The sequence below is a fragment of the Chelonia mydas genome, chromosome 7 (genome assembly GCF_015237465.2).
Source record: "Chelonia mydas isolate rCheMyd1 chromosome 7, rCheMyd1.pri.v2, whole genome shotgun sequence".
Taxonomy (NCBI): Eukaryota; Metazoa; Chordata; order Testudines; family Cheloniidae; genus Chelonia; species Chelonia mydas.
The window spans coordinates 108,945,026-108,966,914 of NC_057853.1; the positions used below are offsets into that span (position 1 = coordinate 108,945,026).

Genomic DNA, 21,889 nt, shown 5'->3' on the forward strand with positions numbered 1-21,889 from the left:
AAGCCAGGGCTGTTAACCTAGGGATCTTGGCAAGCGTAATCAAAATGCTAGTGTCATGTTTTAAGAGACATTTTGAGATTCATCAGTTTTTTGTGAAATGCTATACAAGAAAACAAAGGCACAGAGAGGGGATCTTGAAGGCCACAGCAATAATGTAGAGGCTAGACCTGAAAAACAATATTCCACAAAGGAAAGCAAACTGTTAGGTACCATAAACACAAATGAAAAGGAAGATATGACAGTGCTGGATGGGGGGTGGGGTGGTGATGGAGGGGGAGCAGAGCTAAGGATCTTAATGCTGCAATCACATATGCTTAATAAAATATTAAATATAAAAGATTTATTAAGCATGTATCTTGCCTTACAATGATACTTGTAAAGTTCTTGTAGACACTTTGTTAGCATCTCTCATTGGCTCCTATACAATACCTGCACCTGAAATTACTTTAGAAACCTTGCTGAGAAATGAGGTAGTATGTTCCTCCAAATTAGAGTGCAGGGCTGTTGTTTTATGCTGCCTGTATGTGAGAAAAATGAAAAGCAAGTGTAGAGTTGCTGTGCAGGTTTGTTAGGGCTGCTCTTACTTTGGGTATTGGTACAGTCGCTGCCTGAAACACATCACTTGGTGAAAGAAAGAGGCTTCTGTAAATGTTTATAGTGAGCGGCAGAATGGTTTGGATTCAGCTGGTATATTTTAAGAGGCCAACCTAGGCTATATCCAGGGGTAAATTCACATTTTTATAGTCCCCTTTTTAATATAGGTTTTGAAAGAACCCTGTAGCATGCCCTGCCTGCAGCTTGCTTTAATTTTCCTCTCAGTGCCTGACTGTTACAGATGCATTTTAAAAGTGTGTATATACAGTACAATGTGTCTGTCTGTATGTGTACATCAACTGTACAGTACAGTGTCTGTATTTAACTTTACCTTCAGGATGCCCCTTCTCATTATGGGGCCCTGTGAAAGTGCTTGGTTGGCACTTTATTTAATCCAGGATTGAACCTTCCTATATAAAAAGCACAGATGCTGTTATTCTTTTTGTGACTGTTAAGAAGGACTGTCATAATTGCTACAAACGATGATGACCTGTGCCCCTCATGAGATTGCATGCAATTGAGTCAGAGATCTGAGTGTGTTGCATTAGTGATGAGCTGCACCAGAACTCTTGTTTGGAGCCATTAATAGCGTTTGAGTCATTTATAATGACCATGTGGCATGTCTGCAAGTGGATACCACAGGACCTGTGCTCCTGGAAAGACTTTTCTGTTATGCAAACCTGCGTCTATGTATTGCTAAGGACGGCTTAAGAAAAGTTGGTATGTAATAATTAAGCTTGGCAGAATTCAACTTCTAACTTTTGATGGATAATATCTGTTTATTTTTAAGCATTTTTTTTTTTTTACTTTTATGTATTTAAATTTTCACAGTTGCAGGGAATAATGGGAGGAGTCAGACAAGAATTATTTAATGACAGTAGATGTTGAGATTCAAAAAGTTAAAGCTTTGTAACTGTTAAAACACAAATTGTCAACATCTCCTGTCAAATATACAAAATAAATATCCTTACATCAAACTCTACTAATCTTTCCAGCAGCATTTTTCTTTGTCTATCTATAAATTTTGATTATCTTCTGAGGAAATATTTTTATGTGAAAATGACAAAATTGACATTTATTGATAAGGTAATCCTTCCAAGCCTAGTAACAATAATTAATTCACTGCCTAGCTGGTTGAACTGAAAATAATTGAAATAGAGGAGGGATATGTTTAGGTCTTAGACCCTGAGCTTGAATCTTGCCACCTTTAGAGCATGATACAAGACTAATCTCTCTCATCAAGCTTTCATCTGGGAACAGACTTGTGAAATGGCCAAAGCTGTGTGCACTAGAAAGTGTACCGCCTAGATCTGATTCCTCTGAAGTCAGCCATTTAATCTGTTGGGAAGAGGGTTAAGAGATTTGCTCCTCTTCCAAGAAGCATCTGATCTGTTTCTAAATGGATTCAGTGGCATCCAAATACAACAAGGCTGGGTGCCTTAGAAATATATAGAGTAATATAATCCATTCTATATGATGCTAAAACAGGAAAATGTTAATTGGAGAACATTCTTTTGCCCTGTCAGCAAACACTTTGTTTGATATGTTGGTGCTATGTGCAAGTTTCTGTGCTGCTGAAATGTGTTTTAATTAGATGGTCCTGGACATTAATTTTTATATATAATAAAAATTAATGTCTTTTATTTAGTGCAGACAAACTGACCTCCCAAGTGAGCGTATAATCATATTTTACCCTCTCGTTTTGCTTCACTTAATATTTTCTGTCCTATCCTGTTTTGTTCCCTTAATTTAGGGCCTGATCTTGCAAATACTTAAGCATAGGTATAATATTTTAAGTCAGTGGGACTATTCATGTGAATAAATTATTCCCATGCATGATTACAGAATCAAGCTCATACATACGAAGCATTTTCTGGCTTAGAAATCTCCGTTTCTCCATATTGTAAGCACCATGTACATTATCTGTGATGCTTAAGAAAGTAATAAAGTAGAGGTAGTCGAAAAACCCAGGCAGTTTTCTGTGAAATTTTTGAACAAAAAGTTTTCACTCAGTTTTTTGATAGAAAGTGTTTGATTTTCACAGGAAAACCTTGAAATAAAATTATTACAATTTTCTCCATTTTTTTTTTTTTTCAAAATCTACTGATGGGCTAAGTTGCAGTGTTTTAATGTTTCCTTTTGCCACTCAGTAGGCTTTCAAAAGCTGAGGTAGTTTGGCACAAAGGGAACTGGAACCCTCCCCAAATTATAGCCATCATTCATTCCTTTAGATTTGTTGGCAAAAAAGGGAGTGAAAGGATCGAAATCTGGAATTTTGAAAACAAATTTTTCAGTTCTGAAGTAAAAATTTTCATTTAGCTTTGAAACTTGTCAAGAACATTTTGAAAAAAATTTCAATTTTTTTCACATGAATACACTTGAGTTTTTTGACAAAATCCCGTTTTTCAGCAGGAAAATGTGTTGACTGAAAACCCTGTGACCAGCTCTATTAATAACATATTGCATGCACCTTAATTTGGGCTGCTAAACATTTTTCCACATCAGAATTATAGAGAAACTGTTATGTTGTTTTCTCGTGTTCTGTCCTTCTTTTCAGAGAGGACTTAAATTTCACTGGGGGCAACTATTCTGTGTGACTGAGTGACTTTGTTGTTTATCAGTGGCATTATTGGTTTCAAGACTCCATGTGCCAAATTGATCTGTGGTGTAACTTTGAAGTTCCCAGTCCTGATTCTTCTTTACCTTGCCTCTTCTGTAAATCACAGACACCAGTGCAAAGTGAGTGTAAAATGCGACCATTGTGGTTTTGTAGCATTACACACCCCATTTGAGGACCCAATCCGGCACCTTTTGAAGTCAATGGAAAGATTCCCATAGACTACAGTAGAGCTGGATCAGATCCTAAACCACAATTGAGGGTGCAGGGCAATGCAAATTCAGGGATCAGTTTGATTCCAAGACTCCACTTATACTATGGTAAGCTCCTGTTGGTGAAGCATTGAATTAGTGTAGGTTCTGAGTAAAGAATGCTCTCTCCTTCCAATAAACCAAGCCTGTCATTCTTACTGGAAATGTGTTATCTCAGTTTAAGGCTGTGACATCCTCTCCATTAATAGCCTTTGTTTCCATAGGTTTATGGATGAATTATAAAATGGTGATACAGGCTGAAAGTGGCCATAAAATATTTCAATCCAGAAGCAATTTTTAAATGTACTACATATTTGCAATGTTGCTTCATTCTAGTACAACTGAAAAATGAAACCTTGCTAAATATTAGCCCACCAGATAGCCTAATAGTTCTTATAGTGTGCAAACCAAAATAACATGGCACAGAAATTAAACCTTTTTAAAATGGCTTCTGCTCATGCACAGTAACTGCGTGCTGGATTTTCAGTGTGCCTTTTTTTGGGATATTTAAATAAGTTTTCACTCTGCTTCTAATTTAGTGCCTGCAGTAAACTGCAGACAGCATCAATTATAGGCACAAAAGAAAGCATTCAGGCTACCAACAGATCCTGGGTGTAAAAATGAGGGTGTAAAATAGAAGCAATTTTTCTAATATGTCCTTTATTTTCCATATGTGACTCAGAATGCCACCTCAATGGAGTCAGTTGGGATCTGTGTGGCCAGATCACTGGGTCCACGCAGACCCTCATTGAAGTCAGTGGGGTGCTACGTAGGTGCCAGGATGGAGCTCATTGCCATATCAGGGTCAAAGATCCCTTCCACTGTCAAGTAATGAGAATCTGTAAACATTAAATGCTGTATTGTCTTTACCTGACTCAATTGTCTTGCTCTCCCAGGCAGACAATAGATTTTATACTCTGGTGAGGAATGCTCTAGAAATACCTGTAAGCAGTTAAATTATTACTCTTCAAAGATGTTTTATGTATTTAATCTCCTGATCTAGAAAACCCAAGTATATGTAATATAATGGGCTACCAACAAATCCTGCCAGACATTCAAAATTTCAGATGGGCAGTCAGCTTTAAATCTGAATTTCTTCTTTGCTTTTGGTCAGTTTATGGCACAGTTTTAGTATTGTTTAATGGGTCTTTTAACATATATTTGTAGGACAGTATGCCCCCCGATCATGTTTCAGTGTGCAGAAGGGAATGCTGTGCGTACCCTAGTCAGAAATACAGCCATCTGCCCATCTTAGTGTTTTGTATAGCACCCATCACTGTAGTATATAAGTACTTCACAGGACAATTAGTTCCATGTAGCGAGTTCTCCAGAGGAAATCTCTGATCCATTTGCTGCACTGTGCTCTCTGCTTTCTTCTTTTCTAAAGGAAGGTGAAGGGGACCAGGATTTGTGTTGAAAGTGAAGGTGACCAAGGGTGGGGCAAGGCTGACTTAAACCTAATCCTGGCCCACTACTCAAAGTGACCGTGAGGAAGATAAACCATTACTTTGCTTCAGAGAAGAGTCTCTGCAGTTGTCACAGGAAGCTAACTTCTGCTGTGTTGTGGTTCCACACCCCCACAACAGTCCCTGTTTTTATATAAGTGCAGGACTGGAGCCTGTAGTCATAGTTTTCTCTTCACTGAGTGCTTTCCGTTCTTTAGTGCCTTTCCCACTGCATAGCTCTACCCAAAGAGGTGTTCTTTGTTGGCTTTTTTAATATTAAGGTCACATCGATTCTCTCTCTGTTTTTGCAATCGGATTGCATTTGTGAGTCATCTAGACTGTATCAAAAGTTAGGGCTGGTCTACACTAGAAGCGCTACAGTGGTAATTCTCCTGCTGACATAGCACTGTCCACACTGGTGCTTAGGTTGGTGTAACTAACATCGCTCAAGGGAGTGGCTTGTTCACACCGCTGAGCGACATAAGTTACACCGAAGTAAGTGGGAGTGTAGACAAGGCCTTTAAGTTCAGCGAGGTCAGTAGCTTCCCTTTTTATTATCAACCTCCATAATAATACATTATGTAGCCCAACAGAATGTTGGATAGAAACTTGCTACAAAACTCAGCCAAATAAATAAATACACAGACATCTGATTGCATTTCATTTTTTTAATAATATACCAGTAAGTCCAATAATAGTGGACTGGAAGAAATAGTTTGTCAGACTGTTGTGGTGGTAACTTTGGCCAGGAAATAAGCAGTGAGGGAAACTGTCAAGATTTCATAGAGCTTTGCATTTATAATAATTTGGTCATAAATCATTCTGCTGAACAGTGGATCAGTTTTTCAACAATTTGGGGACAATCACTGTACTCAGGGTGTTTTTTTCATAAATAATCGAAAGTGTCTCCCACAGAATAAACACTGGCTGTGCTGGTACACCCAGCATTGTCATCAGAAATCTCCTCTCCTAGTTACACGTGTCATTTCTGTTACAAAGATGGGGTTCTCTTGGGGCCAGTCCTGGATTCCTTGCTCACCCAACCCCCCCCCCCCCCCCACTGACTTCAGGCACAGCCCATGTTATTGGCAGCATAGAGCTGCAGGGGTAGCTCCTTGGGGAATTTTATTGCAAGAAAGCAGAATTCTCCCTGGAGCTCTCCAGCAGACAAAGGGAAGTACCCTCTATATTTGGTCTGCGCAAAGGCCTGTGCAATCCCTTGCAAGGGCCCAGTGGCCTATTTAAAAGGCTTGGAGTAGTGACACCGACTTGATGATTTACCCCCACATCCTAAACCAAAAGTATCAACATTTGGGAAAGTGAAAGAAGTGGCTAATTCAAAATTAAAAGGGAAACAATGGCTTTAAAGGCAAGTTGTTGAGAGTATCTCTCAGCCCCATTTTTACTAGCCTAAAATCACACAATAACGCACCACCTTCTTTGTGGAGTAGGTGCGCATGCACACACCCCACCCACTCACCTTGTATTGGGAGCTAGGCAAGTGTTTCAGGAATAAAATCTGCCACCTGACACTTAGATTGGGCATGAGCCTCTCTATGGTCACTGTTACAGACCCCATGCTCTTTTGGCTCCTATCCCAGTGACTGAACTTCTCATCTAGTGAAGAACTGACTGTGTAAGTGCTTGTATACCAAGTGAGCTTTAATCTCTTAAGAGAATACTAATTTAAATCTATGAACTTTAATTTCAGTGTGTTGCAAACACGCACAATTTTAATAATAAATGACATAGTTCTCTTAACAAGGAGTCACTTTATGCACTTAGCTATTGTAAACTTCCCCCCCGCCCCGAGTTTCTTAACCAGTGCTAGATGATCCACTATGTTTATTATTATTATTTATCTGGGTCCTGTTAAAATGGGAGACTTAACCATTCAGTTTTTTTTTGGCGGGGGTGTTGTTTTCGGCAGATGTATATTGAACAAAACAAGTTGAAAAGACAAAGCCATCTGCTTCTGCAAAATTCTGCTCCTGATCAGCAGCTATTGAAAGCTTTAGATGAAAATGCCAAGTTGACCCAAACACTGGAAGAAGAGAGACATCAACACCAGCAAAAGGTAGTGTAAGATTTTTCACCTACTATAGGATTTTAGATAGCTTCTCAAAGCTCATATTAATTGCCATTTATTAAATGTGCTCAGCACAGTTAAATGCAGAGATCTGGTCCCTGCCCTATCCCCTGTCTCTTTGGATCATTGATAGGGTCTGAACACAAAATCTTCAGCACTTACACCCTGATTCAGGAAAGGATCTCTCTTCAAGACTGCAGGTAAGCACATGCTTAGCTTTAAGCATGTACTTAAAATTATGTCCTGAATAGGGATGGAGTTAAGCATGTTCTTTCCTGAATAAAGTCTTGAAAGCATGCTCCTTTAACACTGGAGGTAAAGGAATTACCCCAGTAGTTGGTAGTAGGCGCTTAACTCTTCTGTGAACCAGCCACTAAACCTGATAAAGGCATGTGTTAGTATGGATTACCAAAGCACTAGGAGGCTCAATGGATGATAAGTTTGAGTGTTGCTTTTTAAATTAATAGGGGTGATGATGATGTCACATTGACATGCGTTAATATTTATGTGCCATGGGGAAAGCAGGGATTTTTCAGGAAGGATTTCAATGAAGAGAAGGCAGGATCCAGGCATCCTGCAATGAGAAGGTGGTTCCTGGTTCCAGAGATGCAGGAAAATGAGAGCAGTAGAAGGAAGTATAAATTCCACAGTATCGGGGAACTATGGAAAAAGATAAAAATTATACAAAATGCTGTGTATATGGGTGCTGTGGAAAACCCCATAGTTATGAAAGGCATGAGAAAGATGGCATCTCTGAAGTAAGAGACTATGTAGTATGGTGTCTGTGGATCTATGACCATTTCCACCAGCTGAGGATCTGCACCCATAAATCACTTTAGTTTTTAGTGTGTGTATGCCATAGGGCAGTGGTCCCCAAACTTTTTTGTCCATGCCCCCCGGAAGCCACATTGGAGTTGGGGCCACAGTCAGGAGTGGGGCTGGTGCTGCAGCTGGGGCCTCGGCTGGGAGTGGGGCTGCAAGCAAACCTGTGGTCGGGGCTGGGAGCCGGGGCCTGCGGTTGGGAGCCAGGGGCTGCGGCTGGGGGCTAGGGCCGGGGCTGCGGCTGGGAGCGGAGCCGGGGCTGCGGTGGGAACTGAGCGTGGGGGCAGAGTAGGGCTGAGTGGTACATGGGGTCTGGCCTGGGCCCTGCTGCGCCCCCCTGAACGTTCTTCTATGTCCCCCACCCCACAGTTTGGGGACCACTGCCATAGGGTAATGCTCAGTAGCTGCACCTTCTTCACATGTACAGTAAAGCTAAAGGTACATTCACTTAATATATTTATTTAAAAAAAATACTTGAGGTGTAATAGCTGGCTTTTAGAAAAGCTCTGATTTTTGTAAACTAGACCAAATTGTATATATTTAATAGCTATGGAAGCAGTTGCTTCAACATACTTGAATGCTGCCACTCAATCTGATGTCATTCTGTAGTTCATCCATTGACAACTGCATGAACTGCGGAAGGAGTGAGTTTAAATTAGAACCTTTAAACAGAACCAGTTAACTAAAAAAAAAAAAAAAAGCTCATTAATATTTGCTTCAAATGAAGAAACTCTGTTCAAATAAGACGATTAAATCTCTAAAGAAAAAAATGTCTTAGTTAGACATTTTGAGGTCTGGAGATGTTTGTAAAACAAAATTGGGGTTAGATTAGAAAATTAATAGTGAGATCTTTGTGACTCTCTTTAAAAAATGTTTGCTTAAAAAGTCTTCTCATGTATATTACTGCAGTTTACAGCATTCCTGCTAATCTCATATTCTCCAGGCCTGCAGTGTCTGGTAGATGGCCCAGCTATTCAACAAGGCAAAAGACAGAATGAGCATTTATTTTTTTATTGTAACAATGTCCAGCGTTTGCCATCTGCAGGTTAAAGAATTAGAAGAGAAGTTAGAAAATGAAGCACTACATAAGGAGATCAGTTGTCTACAGCAGCAGCTGGGACTTCTGGAAGAAGATAAAAAGGAGTTAGAACTAAAGTGGCAGAACTCTGAAGAAAAAGTTAAAAACCTAAAGCATTCAGGTAAAATCACTTAATTAAATTAAGTTTAGAAGTGAAATTTTCTCAAGTGTTACTGGTGCAGACCTAATAGAATTATACAAGATACTTTTGAGATGAAACCATGAACATCTGTGCATAATTGTTGTTTCACAGTATGAAGTTCAGTGACTCAACTCAACATGTCTAGAATCTATTCAGTAGAAAAATTTGTAAAATTTTTGTGGCATTGTGATGGCGCATACAAACCTCACTGGAGAACAAGGGGTTAAGGAACAGCTCTGGTCTCAGGTAGCCCTGTCCAGCAACACTTGCAGGGCCTGCACAAACTGGAGGCAGGGGCCTTAAAAAGGGAAGCAGAGCAGCTCAGAGGCAGGCGAGTAGTGGAAGGGAGCAGACGCCTGCTCTGAGGGAGAAGTGTTGCCCGGGAACTCATTGTCTCAGATCTGACAGCGCAGACATGTGCAAACCTATAAAGGAGAGTCAGGTGACTGAGTGTGCAGGTCAGAGACTTTATTGAAGAAAATTCTTTGGTTTACTCTAGGAAGCTTCAGGAGGCTTGGGTAGGAGATGGCCTGGGGGGCAGTTGTATAGCACTGCAAGGTAGAGTGTAGCTGCCCACCATAGGGCCCTGGACCGGAGCAGTAGAGGAGGTGGACCAGGGTTCCCCTTCAAGAGGATATTACAATTATAAGAGCATTCACCTCGGTTGAGAACCCAGCTGGAAAAGACCTTGACTGTTCAAGGGCCTAGACCCCAAATCCCTATGTTAAAAGGGAAAGACTGGAAATTCTGGGAGAGATGGGGGAAGCACTGAAGGACGGGACTGTGTTTTCAAGAGGGAGATGGCCTGCCACCCTCCTGTCTGACCACTAAGCAGCATGGTCGGTGGTTGTTCACCTTACACAGGTATATAAAATGAAATCTTTAGGTAACTCTGAGTCTACAGTACGTGACGATTCAATGCACTGTTTACATGTGAAAGGGTAATCCTTTTAAGTTCAGCTGAAACTTATATCTTTCATTGACTCAAAAGACATAAATAAATAGAACATGATAGTCCTGTTAATTCTTTCACAGAGATACACACATAATACACCATGGCTTATCAAGTAGCACCCCTATTGTACAGATGATGAAGGGGAAAGCTCTCATGTTTCCATATGTGGAAGTTATCAAGCAACTTAGGAAACCACACAAGCATTTAGTAGTCTTGATCTAGCAGTTATCGGTGAATTTGTGGGAATGATTTGGCCCTTCAGACTGAGTTGTGAGAAAACAACTCCTGCTGAAGTGAGGTTTTTTCCTCATATTACCGGCTGTTCTGATACTGACATTTAAAGGGTAAATACTTTATTCAGAACTTGTCAGAGGGAATTAACTACATGATTCATGTGGGTTTCAATGGCTGAAATCCTTGGGAATTGTGTGTCTAATTCCCTGTGCATCATGCTAAACATTTATCCCCTTACTATCTGACTGAAAAAATTGTCTGGCTTTCTGACTGCTATTTGTCCAGTTTACAGGCTAAACCAAAGCCTCAAGAACACTGACAAAAATCACTTACAGTACATACAGTGTGGAACAAGTACTGTAATTTAGTTATCAAAGTCTTAAATGCTAGAATGGTGCCTGACCAGCTTACAGCATCATGCCTATTAAATGCTAAAAACTGTAATTTAACTCTCTTTATTTAAAATTGCCATTTCATAATAAATTCAAAATATAGTTAGCAGCTGGTGAACTACTGTTTAACTATCCAAACACAGCTGGAATGTGTAGATGGAAAATGTCAGAGAGAAAAAGCATACCGATGTGGTGGTGTGAGCTTCTGGAAAAAATATTTTACAATTTTGTGTGTGTCAAATTAATCATAGATTCATAGAATTTAGGTGGAAAGACGTATTAGATCATGCAGTCCATCTCACACAATCAATGCAGGATTGTTAGATGCTTGCTTACCATGATAAGCACATATAAGCAGATAAAATTCCCTAGAATATATTTTCTTAGGGCTCGCTTGTTCAGTCTATTTTTAAAAGTCCCAAATAACATGGTTGCCATGGTATTTTCTGATAGCCATTCTAAATTTGGTATGTGATTAAGTTTAAAAACCCGAAAACTAAAGAATTCCTTTCCATCCTTTGGTTTTACATCTGTCATATCATTATATTCCATTATCTCCCCTCTGAGTCACTGGTTAGCCAAGCTACACACATTTAGATAGTTCAGTTTTTCCATACATTTTTAACTTCATTGTTTTTGCTCTTCCCTAAAGAATTAAATGAAAGTTCTAAGATGCTGAGAATTGAACACTTGTGTAAGTTTCCCATCGTTACAGTGTGTCTCTGAGAGTGGGGAAATTGAAAATTGATCCCAGCTTCCACCAGATTCTGTTTCGGGCACAGTTTGTTTCATGTGCAATGTGGCTAGAAGGCAGCCAGATGTCCAAAACATGTGAGATACATGTGGAAATACCATTATTTTGAATGGGGGATTGTGTGTGCCTATCATATGCAATGCTTCGAAAATGTAACCCAGGCTGTCATTATTATACTGACACCAATAAGGTCATTCTGGCTACTGTTGGGTAGGCATTTTCACTATAAGTCAGATCAGATACTCAACGTATAATTAATTTAAAATTAACAACAAGGGGGAAGGAATGCAGGCCAAAATAGGGAAGGTCAGGTTAAAGGATATTTAGATAAGTTAGAAGTACTCAAGTTGGCAGGGCCTGATGAAATTCATCAGAGTACTTAAGGAACTAGCTGAAGCAATCTTGGAGCTGATAGCAATTATCTTTGAGAACTCAGAAAGGACAAGTGAGGTCTGTGAAGACAGGAGAAGGGCAAACATAGTACCTAATTTTAAAAAGGGGAGCAAAGAGGATCTGGGGAATTCATGACTAGTCAGCTGAACTTTGATACCTGGAAAGACACTGGAACAAATTATTAAGCCATCATTTTGTAAGCATCTGGAGGATAATAGGACTATAAGGAATAGCCAGCATGGATTTGGCAATAACAAATGATGCCAAACCAACCTAATTTCCTTCTTTGACAGGGTTACTGGCCTAGTGAGTAGGGGGGAAGCAGTAGATGTGATATATCTTGATCGTAGTAAAGTTTCTAACGAAGTCCGTCATGGCATTTTCATTAGCAAACTAGGAAGGTGTAGTCTAGATAAAATTATTATAAGATGAGTGCACAACTTTTTGAAAGACCCTACTGTAGTTATCAATGGTTCATTACCAAACTGGGAGGTTGTATCTAGTGGAGTTTCTCACGGGTCAGTCCTGGATCTGGTACTATTCAATATTTTCATTAATAACTTGAATAATGAGGTGGATAGAGCGCTTATAAAATCTTCAGATGACACCAAGCTGGAAGGGGTAGCAAGCATGTTAAAGGACAAGATAAGAATTAAAAAATACCTTTATAAATTGGAGAGTTGGTCTGAAGTCAACAAGATAAAATTCAATAAATACAACTGCAAAGAACTTCACTTAGGAAGGAAAAATCAAATGCTCAAATACAAAATGGGGAATAACTGGCCAGGTGGTGATATTGCTGACAAGGATCTGGGTGTTACTGTGGATCACAAATTGGATATCAGTCAACAATATGATGCAGCTGTGAAAAAGGTATTGTTGTTCTGGGGTGTATTAACAGGAATGTCGTATGTAAGACATGGGAGATATTTGTCCTGCTCTACTCAGCACAGGTGAGCCTCAATTGGAGTACCATGTCCAGGTCTGCATGCCACACTTTAGGAAAGAGGTGGACAAATTGGAGAGAGTCCTGAGGAGAGCAACAAAAATGATGATAATTCTATAAAATGTGATCTATGAGGAAAGGTTAAGAAAACTGGGCATCTTTAGTCTTAAGAAAAGAAGATTGGGTGGGAGGGGGACTGATAACAGTCTGCAAATATGTTAAGGGCTATTATAAAGAGAACAGTGATCAATTGTTCTCCATATCCACTGGAGATAGAACAAGAAGTAATGGACTTAATCATCAGCAAGGGAAATTTTGGTTAGATATTAGGAAAAGGGTATATATAAAGGTAGTTAAGCTCTGGAATAGGCTTCAAAAGGAGGTTGTGGAATCCCCATCGTTGGAGATTTTTAGGAGCAGGTTGGACAAACACCTGTCAGGCATGGCCTAGATTTACTTGGTCCTGCAATGGAGCAGGTGTCTGGATTTGATGACTTCTTGAGGTCCCTTCCAGTCCTATATTGCTGTGATTCTATGGGGAACCCATAACTCAGGCTCTGATTCAGAAAAGCCCTTAAAAACATGCTGAAGTCCATCCATATTCAGGCCTAACTGCTTTCCTGAATCAGAAGCTCAAGCCCAGGCTTACCTGGAAATACATGTTGAAGTCATTTGAATAGTCTTTAGTGTTGGAGAAAATTGTTTGGTGTGGTGAATATTGCACCGGATTTTCAGTAAAGATATGCGGGTGCTGTTCTGTGTGATAGTGGATTCTTTATGAATGGCTATACAGAGATTCTTTAAACCTCACATCACTCATTTACATAAAGCACAAAGTGGATTTGAATGTGCATTCACAGTACTCCTTTTCCCTTTTACATATTTTATTATTAAAAAGGGCACCATCAGCATAAGAATCTCAGATGGGTTTGTAAAGCCACGTAAGGGATTTAAATTTAAAATGTAATTAATTTATAATTAATAGGAATTGAGGATCCACTTTGGGAGTCCCACCCAATCCATCTGTCTGAAATTCCCTCTATACTTAGAAGCAGCTGCTAAGATTTATTGTAACTAAATGACATTAGAGAAAAATATATTTTTCCTCTTTTCCCCCCCCACACACTAAGTTCACTTGACAGCACTTATATATAGTCTCTTTCACTGTCTCCCCTTTGTACTGGGGTAGCTTTCCCCATTGATTGTGTAGATCTCTCACACAGCAACAGAAGAGAAAAACCTGTTTTAAAGAACATGACTGTAAACCTGCAAAAAATGATCAAAGCGACGCAGGGTAAAGAGTAGAAACCGAAATGATTTTTTTTTTTAAATTGACTAGATTTCCAGTTGATGTGATGTCCCTTTCACAACTAGGAAATGTAGCAGTCACTCTGGTTTCTCCTTAAGGCTCCAATCACTGTGTATGAAGAGTTTAATAATATGCAGCTAGGCATTCAATTCTCAGAAGTTGCCTTGATTGTAGAAATTGTATGCAGCTAGATCAGTGTTCTTGGTGAAGATGAGTGCAAAAACTACCACTAACCCAGTGTGATAGCAGGTCAGCCATTGAGAAGTGCTGCCATTTTGCTTTTGAATGAATCAGTGGCTTCCTTTACAGGCAGAACTTCTGTTTAGGACTCTGGTTTCAAATCACCCACTAGCAGATGGGGAACTGCTTTTGCTGAGAACTCATTCTGCTTTTCTGTTGCTCTCATGCAGTTGATGAACTCCAGAAACGAATACACAGGTCAGAAAATCCAGCACCGCCGCCACCGCCCCCACCGCCACCTCCGCTTCCTCCTCCCCCTCCCAATCCAATTCGGTAAGTGTTCGTCCTCCAAGAAGTACTCAAGTTCAGTGGCCTGTTTAGATTAGACAGTGATTTTGAGGGAAGGAGGGGTACGCTGGAGGGTAGGGATAGGATACAGAGGGCCCTAGACAAATTAGAGCATTGAGCCAAAAGAAATCTGATGAGGTTCAACAAGGACAAGTGCAGAGTCCTGCACTTAGGACGGAAGAATCCCATGCACCACTACAGACTAGGGACCAAATGGCTAGGTGGCAGTTCTGCAGAAAAGGACCTAGGGGTTACAATGGACGAGAAGCTAGATATGAGTCAACAGTGTGCCCTTGTTTCCAAGAAGGCCGATGGCATTTTGGGATGTATAAGTAGGGGCATTGCCAGCAGATCGAGGGAGGTGATCGTTCCCTTCTATCCGACCTTGGTGAGGCCTCATCTGGAGTACTGTGTCCAGTTTTGGGCCCCACACTACAAGAAGGATGTGGAAAAATTGGAAAGAGTCCAGCGGAGGGCAACAAAAATGATTAGGGGACTGGAACACATGACTTATGAGGAGAGGCTGAGGGAACTGGGATTGTTTAGTCTGCGGAAGAGAAGAATGAGGGGGGATTTGATAGCTGCTTTCAACTACCTGAAAGGGGGTTCCAAAGAGGATGGATCTAGACTGTTCTCAGTGGTAGCAGATGACAGAACGAGGAGTAATGGTCTCAATTTGCCGTGGGGGAGGTTTAGGTTGGATATTAGGAAAAACTTTCACTAGGAGGGTGGTGAAACACTGGAATGCGTTATCTAGGGAGGTGGTGGAATCTCCTTCCTTAGAAGTTTTTAAGGTCAGGCTTGACAAAGCCCTGGCTGGGATGATTTAGTTGGGGATTGGTCCTGCTTTGAGCAGGGGGTTTGACTAGATGACGTCCTGAGGTCCCTTCCAACCCTGATATTCTGTGATTCTATGATTCTACCTCTTTGATCTGAATTTGAAAGGTTGTTCTTCCTGTTTATCTGATAGCTGTAGTTAGACTCCTTTGTGACCTAGAGAAGTGCGTATCTGAATCACTGCTGTTAGGGTATCCTCTGCAAGCAAAAGGGCTGGGTTTGGTTTGTCTGCCTCTCCATCCAGTGTGGATGATGGAAATAGCTAAATTTGTGGGATCCCAGGTTTTAGGTAGGATAATCAGCCTTCTCAGCATCCAACAGATTAGACAAGTTTTTCATAGTGGCACCCAAATCCCACTGAAATTTACTGATAGGTGAGGCACCAAATCCAGCAAAGCACTGAACTGCGTGATCTTTTAAGTGCTTGAAGAGGCCTATATTAAGACTATTCACATGCTTAAAGTTAAGTATGTGCTCCAGTGCTTTGCTGGATTGCTCAACTCAGACTCCTGTGAAAATCTCAGCCTAGATGCCTACAATTAGACACCCGAGTAAGTGGCTTGATTTTTCAAAACTGTAGAGCACTTGCCATCTGCCAGTGAAGTCATACTTCAGACACATTTTTGAAAATCTTGGCCTTTGCTTTTTGCTGTTAATAGATTAAGAATGAAATTTTCTGTCATACTGCACATCTGCAAATCTTGTTAAGTTATTGGAATAATGTACAAAAATTCCAATGCTTAGCAATGAAAATTCAACCTGTTCTGTCATTGTTTAGCTGATTCTGTAAAATATACTTTTGAACAGCCGTATTTCGACTCTAGCTGCTTTTACCTTTCATTAGCTCAAGTCACTTGTTTAATTCTTTTACACAATACCACCTACTTTATTCACTTCCATTACAGTTATATACACATTTGAATAGAATGTTTAGTAAGTAAATTCCTCCCATGCCAGGAACAGAACTGCACCTCTTGACAGACAAAGTCCATAGCTAATCAGGGTGGATGACACAATCTATTTAAATGCCTGAAGTAGCTAAAGCAGAGTAACTTTTACATGTGATCTGAAACTCGGATGAAGGAATTTCAAAAGTGCAGAGTAACTGTCGTACACAGCTACCTTTGCAGGACATATTTTATGGATTGCTTTAAAAGTTGGGAGTTAAATACATCATTATTCTAGGACAGGTTTCTGGATCTTTAGTTTGGTTCTTTTCTTTTCAATAAGGTGTAATGATCTGAGATGGTATGGAAAATTTCAAGCCTAGACCTTGGAATTAATGATGAGAGAAACACTGAAGAGTGTCTTAACGTTGGAAGTAGCTAAATTGTGGCATAGATTCTTTTTGTGAAGGCTATGAACAATTAAACAGGAATGATTGCAGACAGTCTATTTCATCTTAAGTGTATCGTCTACTGTCTGTAGAACCAAAAGAACTTGCATATTATGTAACAGCCCAGATTGCCAGAAAAAAAAATCCGTAATGACAAATGGGGCAGTAAGTGGGTTCTTTTCAGAAGTTTATTTTTAATTTTATACATGCACGCACACTACAGCTGCCATGACAGGTAGTTCAAAGAAAGACAGCAACAACAATGTAAGTATAAGTAGAGTATTCATCATCAACTTATGATTATTAAAATATAAATGGGTATTTCAAAACTTGACATGAACCAGATGTAAATTATTTTACCTTAATAAGGAATCAATATTATTTAATGAAACTGTATTTTTTTTGTCTGGCTGTCTCCTTGACTGGAAAAAAATGTTATTCTGAAGCATTCTCGGGATGTTTTCTCATAGTATATGAGGAATATACTGATAAAATTTAGCCATAGAAGATTATGTAACAGTGTAAACATCTCTACAGTGTTTTTGGTAAAAGGGAACATTGCCAAGTTAAAGATGGAATTTTACTTTTAAAATTGTTTGTGGTGTTAATAACTTAAACTAAAACTGAAAGAGTATTAAAGAGATAATTTTCTCTGAAGTGTATAGGGTGGCTGTTTCCTTTTTGCATTTCTCTTTCAATCTGGACAATGAAAATAGACTGGTCAGTTTCACATTCTGTTTCTGGTCAGTTTCTAGTTTTTTCACTTTTAGGTTTCATGTATTAGCATAATTGTGAAATGCTTGTTTTGCAAACACTACAGAGGAATGTTTTATGTTTTTTCTAATCAATGGAATTAAACACTTCTGTTGGTCATAAGTTTTGTAAACCTTCATTTTAAAAATAACCCCTAAATTCTGGTGGCATACTTAGCCGTAAGGTATCTATTTCACAGTGCATATCATGGTGGGGTATTTATTTATTTATTTTGAATAGAAGGCATAGGCTCTGCTTTTTCTTTTGATCTGGTAAATGTAGGCTAACAGATATTCATTGGAAAATGAGGGAGTGATATGATCACCCTCTAGCAATGTCCTCTAGAGAATAATGCTTGCCATTAATATGTGCAATTCATTTTTTTTTGCTGTGCGGGAGGGCTTTAATTTGTTACGTGTCACAATGCCATGGTACCTTTTAATACTCTGATCTTAAGTGTTCTGCATGATGCCTGGCAACAATAAAAGAAAAGTAAATAATATCTTTGTATTTTTAGGGGTGCTTCACCTCTGCCTCTGCATGGAAATGATTAACACCTCTTTTGTAAATAGGAGAACTATAAATCAGTGAAGCAAGCATTCAATGCTGGCTCGTTTTACAATATATGACTTACGTTCAGGGTCAATGTTAAAAGTATAGATGTTGCTCATAAGAGAAAGCAGTGTGACTATCTTCATTTTAATTGTCCTGAAAAGGTCCCTTATGTCCATGATTCGTAAGAAGTCTCATCCTAGCAGCAGTGTGAGCAAAAAAGAGAGAGCTCCTCAGCAAGAATCAGGTATGGCTCAGCCTATTTCAAGCAATGTGGGTAACTTGTTAGAAAATCCAAACAATATTTGTGTGAAATTAAAAAGAATAATTAAAAATAATAGTTTTCAACAACCCGTCCATTTTGGAAGCATTCGCCTCTGGCACCAGTTTTAATGCAAAACAGGTTCGTAAAGACTAATGATGGTTACCATCCATTCGTAGTAATAGGATAGCGGCACATGGAGGACCAAATGTGCAAAGTGCTGTGCATACGCATAGTAAGAGATTGTGTCTGCCCTGAAGAACATACATTATAAGACCCCAGTCCTGTAAACAGTTACACCCAAGCTTAACTTTATGCAGGTGAGTAGTCCCATTAATCCTTGTGCACATAAAGAAAGTGCATAGGTAATTATTTGCAGGATTGTTACTGTTTTCCCATTGTGTGTAATGGTCTGCAGGAATGTGGCCTAAATAGACAAGACAGAGTGAGAGTAAGGAAGTTGTATTGTTCTCATTTTACAGATGCGGTAACTGAGGCGCAGAGCCTTTAAGTGATTTGGCCAAGGTCATACAGGAAGTCTGTGGATGTTAGCTGTTTACCAGCCCATGAAAAATGAGATTGGTGATCTTGGTCCAGTTACTAGTAGAGAAATGACCTTTTAGCTGTATATCTTATAAAGAGCTAATCTTATTTTCCAGCAACTGTTCAATAATGCTCGACCTATGTTGTCTTCATTTATCATGTTTTTTTAACTTCAAGCATTTTAGATGTTTTGATTATACCTTTTCGTTGACTGTTACCAGCTGTGATTGCAGGAAATACTGTGAATAGTACACCCCATTCTTCCATTATTTATTAGTAAACTTTTTAACAGTTCTGATCTTTCTTCAATCACACATAAATTGCTTCTTCCCTTAATGGTTGAGTGGTCATAAAAAAGAATAGAAAAGGTCTCTCTTGCTCTGGTTACTGTATCTAACTTCAGGCTTATTTTGACCCTTGTTAAGGACTTACAATGAGTGGTTCCTATTTCTCACAGCCAGTTAAGCTTTTACATTTGAAACAGACTGTTTGGGAAATTAAAGCCTGGCATTAAATTGATATACAGTATAGGAACTGCACTTCTGTGGATCTTCAGTGTTACCAGGAGAGAGGGTCTACTTTAAATGCCTGTATATTAGGCACTACAGCAGATTTTAATAGTGTTGACTATATTTCTCCATCTGTCTCTCTCAGTTAGGTTGGCCTTTTTTGTATGGTGCAACTACATGGTTTTAGTCATGTCTTCTAGTGCATCAATATGCTAGTATGAAAAGCTCAAATTCATCGGATAGGATTTTCAGTTTTACTTGAACATTTCACAGGTCTGCTGTTGGGTCTCTTGGAAGCCAGATCGCTTGGTGGTATTTAGGTTTTTCAGTTTTATATCAATGCCACATAGTTCTATTTTTTTTTTCTTTTAGACTTTTGGGCACGGATTCACAAGATTCTTAAGCATGCCCGTAACTTTTAGCACACTGAATAGCCCCATTGCTTAAGTTAAACATGTGCTTAAGTACCTTGCTGAATCAGGGCCTTGATACTGCCTCATCTGTAGGCATCATTGACTTGACCGTCTTGACCAACTCTAATGAAGCCAATGGGATTGTTTCCATTTACAGTGGTTTAAGTGAGATCAGAATCTGACCTCCTGATTTAACCAGGGTTGCTAATTTCTTGGGGTCTGAAGACATGCAACTCCAACTGCTCAGGATCAGGCCCCTGGTTCCAGGTCTGCATTTATATACTGCACTGTCTTTTTCTTCTGTTTGTACAGCACCTATCACAATGGGTCCTAGTCCATGACTGGGGCTCCTAGGTGCTATGATAATACAAATAATAAATAATAATGATCTGACTATAGCAGGATGGAAAGGTTGAGGGCCAGATCATCAACTTTGTGTAAATTGTCATAGTTCAGTTGAAGACAATGGGGCTGTAACCATTTACACCAACTGAGGAACTGTCTGTAGGATCCTGCATATGATTGTGAGGTTCCTGAATCACCCTAAATCCAGGTGCTACAACTCTGTAAAAAGATACAAAGTAGATTCTTCTGAGTTCTGCTAGCATGTGGATCATGTTATCTCCATCTGGACATACCTTAAAGTGATGTAAGGGGTGCCTCTCTGGGGCAGGGGGAGCTAGGGGCTGTGACAGAGGAGGTCCTGTGGGAAAACCCCATGAACAGCCAAGATTTGAGTTAAAAACAAGGCTTATGTTTAAATGTAGTTTTCATTTCCATTAATAATACAGCCAAACTGAAGAAGGATGCAAGTTTGGATTATATATAGTGCGTATATATTCCACCTGCTCACATTGACATGAGGAATTTTTTCAGTTATACAGCTATCTGCATCGTACGTTAATTGTTGCTTGATCGTTGATTTTTGTGACTAAATTACTAACTATTTATAACTTGCAGCATGCTGTGAATGTTACTCTTTTTTATAATATATCTCTTTAAAATGAGTGTTTTCTTGATGTTTCTTTCTAATATCTAGTATCTTTAACCTGACACGATCTATGCCTTATGAACAGGGGAAGAAGTAGGAGACCTGAAGAGACAAGCAGTTGAAGAAATGATGGATAGAATTAAAAAGGGAGTTCACCTAAGGCCAGTTAATCAGTCAAGCAGACCTAAGACAAAGGTTTGGAATAATTATACACTGATTTCTTTGTGTGTTTAGTCTTACACTGGGGGAAGCCTGGTACTGTAATGTATGCTGCAAACAAATTAAATGTACCATAATACATTCATCAGAGCACAATTTGGGGGGGTTCCTTTTCTTTTGCTGCTTGTTTGACTAGAATAACGTAAAGTTGTGGGTTTAATTGTTGGACTATACACCATTCAGCCTAAAAGATGGAAGGAGGAGAAAATAGTTGAGAGAAGGTACAAAAATAAGGCAGTGATTCCCAAACAAGATGTTTTTAAAAAGTAAATCTAAAAGAGCTATTCCTGAATCACAGAAATTAAAGATGGAATAGCTCCTTTGTCATTTCATTCATCTCCCTGCTAGTGCAAGATTTGCTCTGACAGTTTATTCTCCAGAGTTTTGTCTAGTGCAGTTTCAAATGACTCAGGCAACGGCTCAGTTCCTTAGAAAGCCTATTTCCCCCCAGACCTCAAGTTTATGAATTCTTCCCGCTCTTCCCCCCCCCCCCCCCCCCCCCCGATAGTCTTCAAATGTTGTTATACGCTTGCTATGCCTCCCTTTGTGCCCAGGTGTACACATGTACACACTCAAGCCTGAGTTTTCAAAAGTGACTAGTTACTTTTGTGTGCCTCAGTTGCTAGGTTCCCTAATTGAGCACCCAAAATCATGAGTCACTTTTGAAGATAGAGGCCTTAGTTGTCATGTAATCCAGCTATAAATATTGTACTATTTTTATCTTCATGTTATTCCTCCAGCCCCTAAATGATTTTTGTTGATCGTCTTTGAACTTTCTCAAATTCATAATGTCTTTTTGGTATGTGAAGTATCAAGAAAGGTCTCGGGTGCATTTGCCTTGATACAGAGAGAAACTAAAAGAGAGCACCTTCTCAAGCCTAACAATACAATAGAGGCCACGCTTTTAGAAATCCTAAGCAAACAT

At 39.4% G+C, this 21,889-nt stretch overlaps 1 protein-coding gene across 3 annotated transcripts in view; it reads left to right on the top strand.

Moving 5' to 3' along the window:
* Positions 1 to 21,889, top strand: part of SHTN1 (shootin 1) — a 93,655-nt gene that overhangs the window by 50,194 nt on the left and 21,572 nt on the right. For all 3 annotated transcript variants that reach the window (XM_037904933.2, XM_043551620.1, XM_043551619.1), the window contains 5 exons: positions 6,838 to 6,984; positions 8,864 to 9,017; positions 14,432 to 14,534; positions 18,192 to 18,274; positions 20,831 to 20,940. In XM_037904933.2, the coding sequence (XP_037760861.1) occupies positions 6,838 to 6,984; positions 8,864 to 9,017; positions 14,432 to 14,534; positions 18,192 to 18,274; positions 20,831 to 20,940 (597 nt within the window). The remainder of the gene's footprint in view (positions 1 to 6,837; positions 6,985 to 8,863; positions 9,018 to 14,431; positions 14,535 to 18,191; positions 18,275 to 20,830; positions 20,941 to 21,889) is intronic.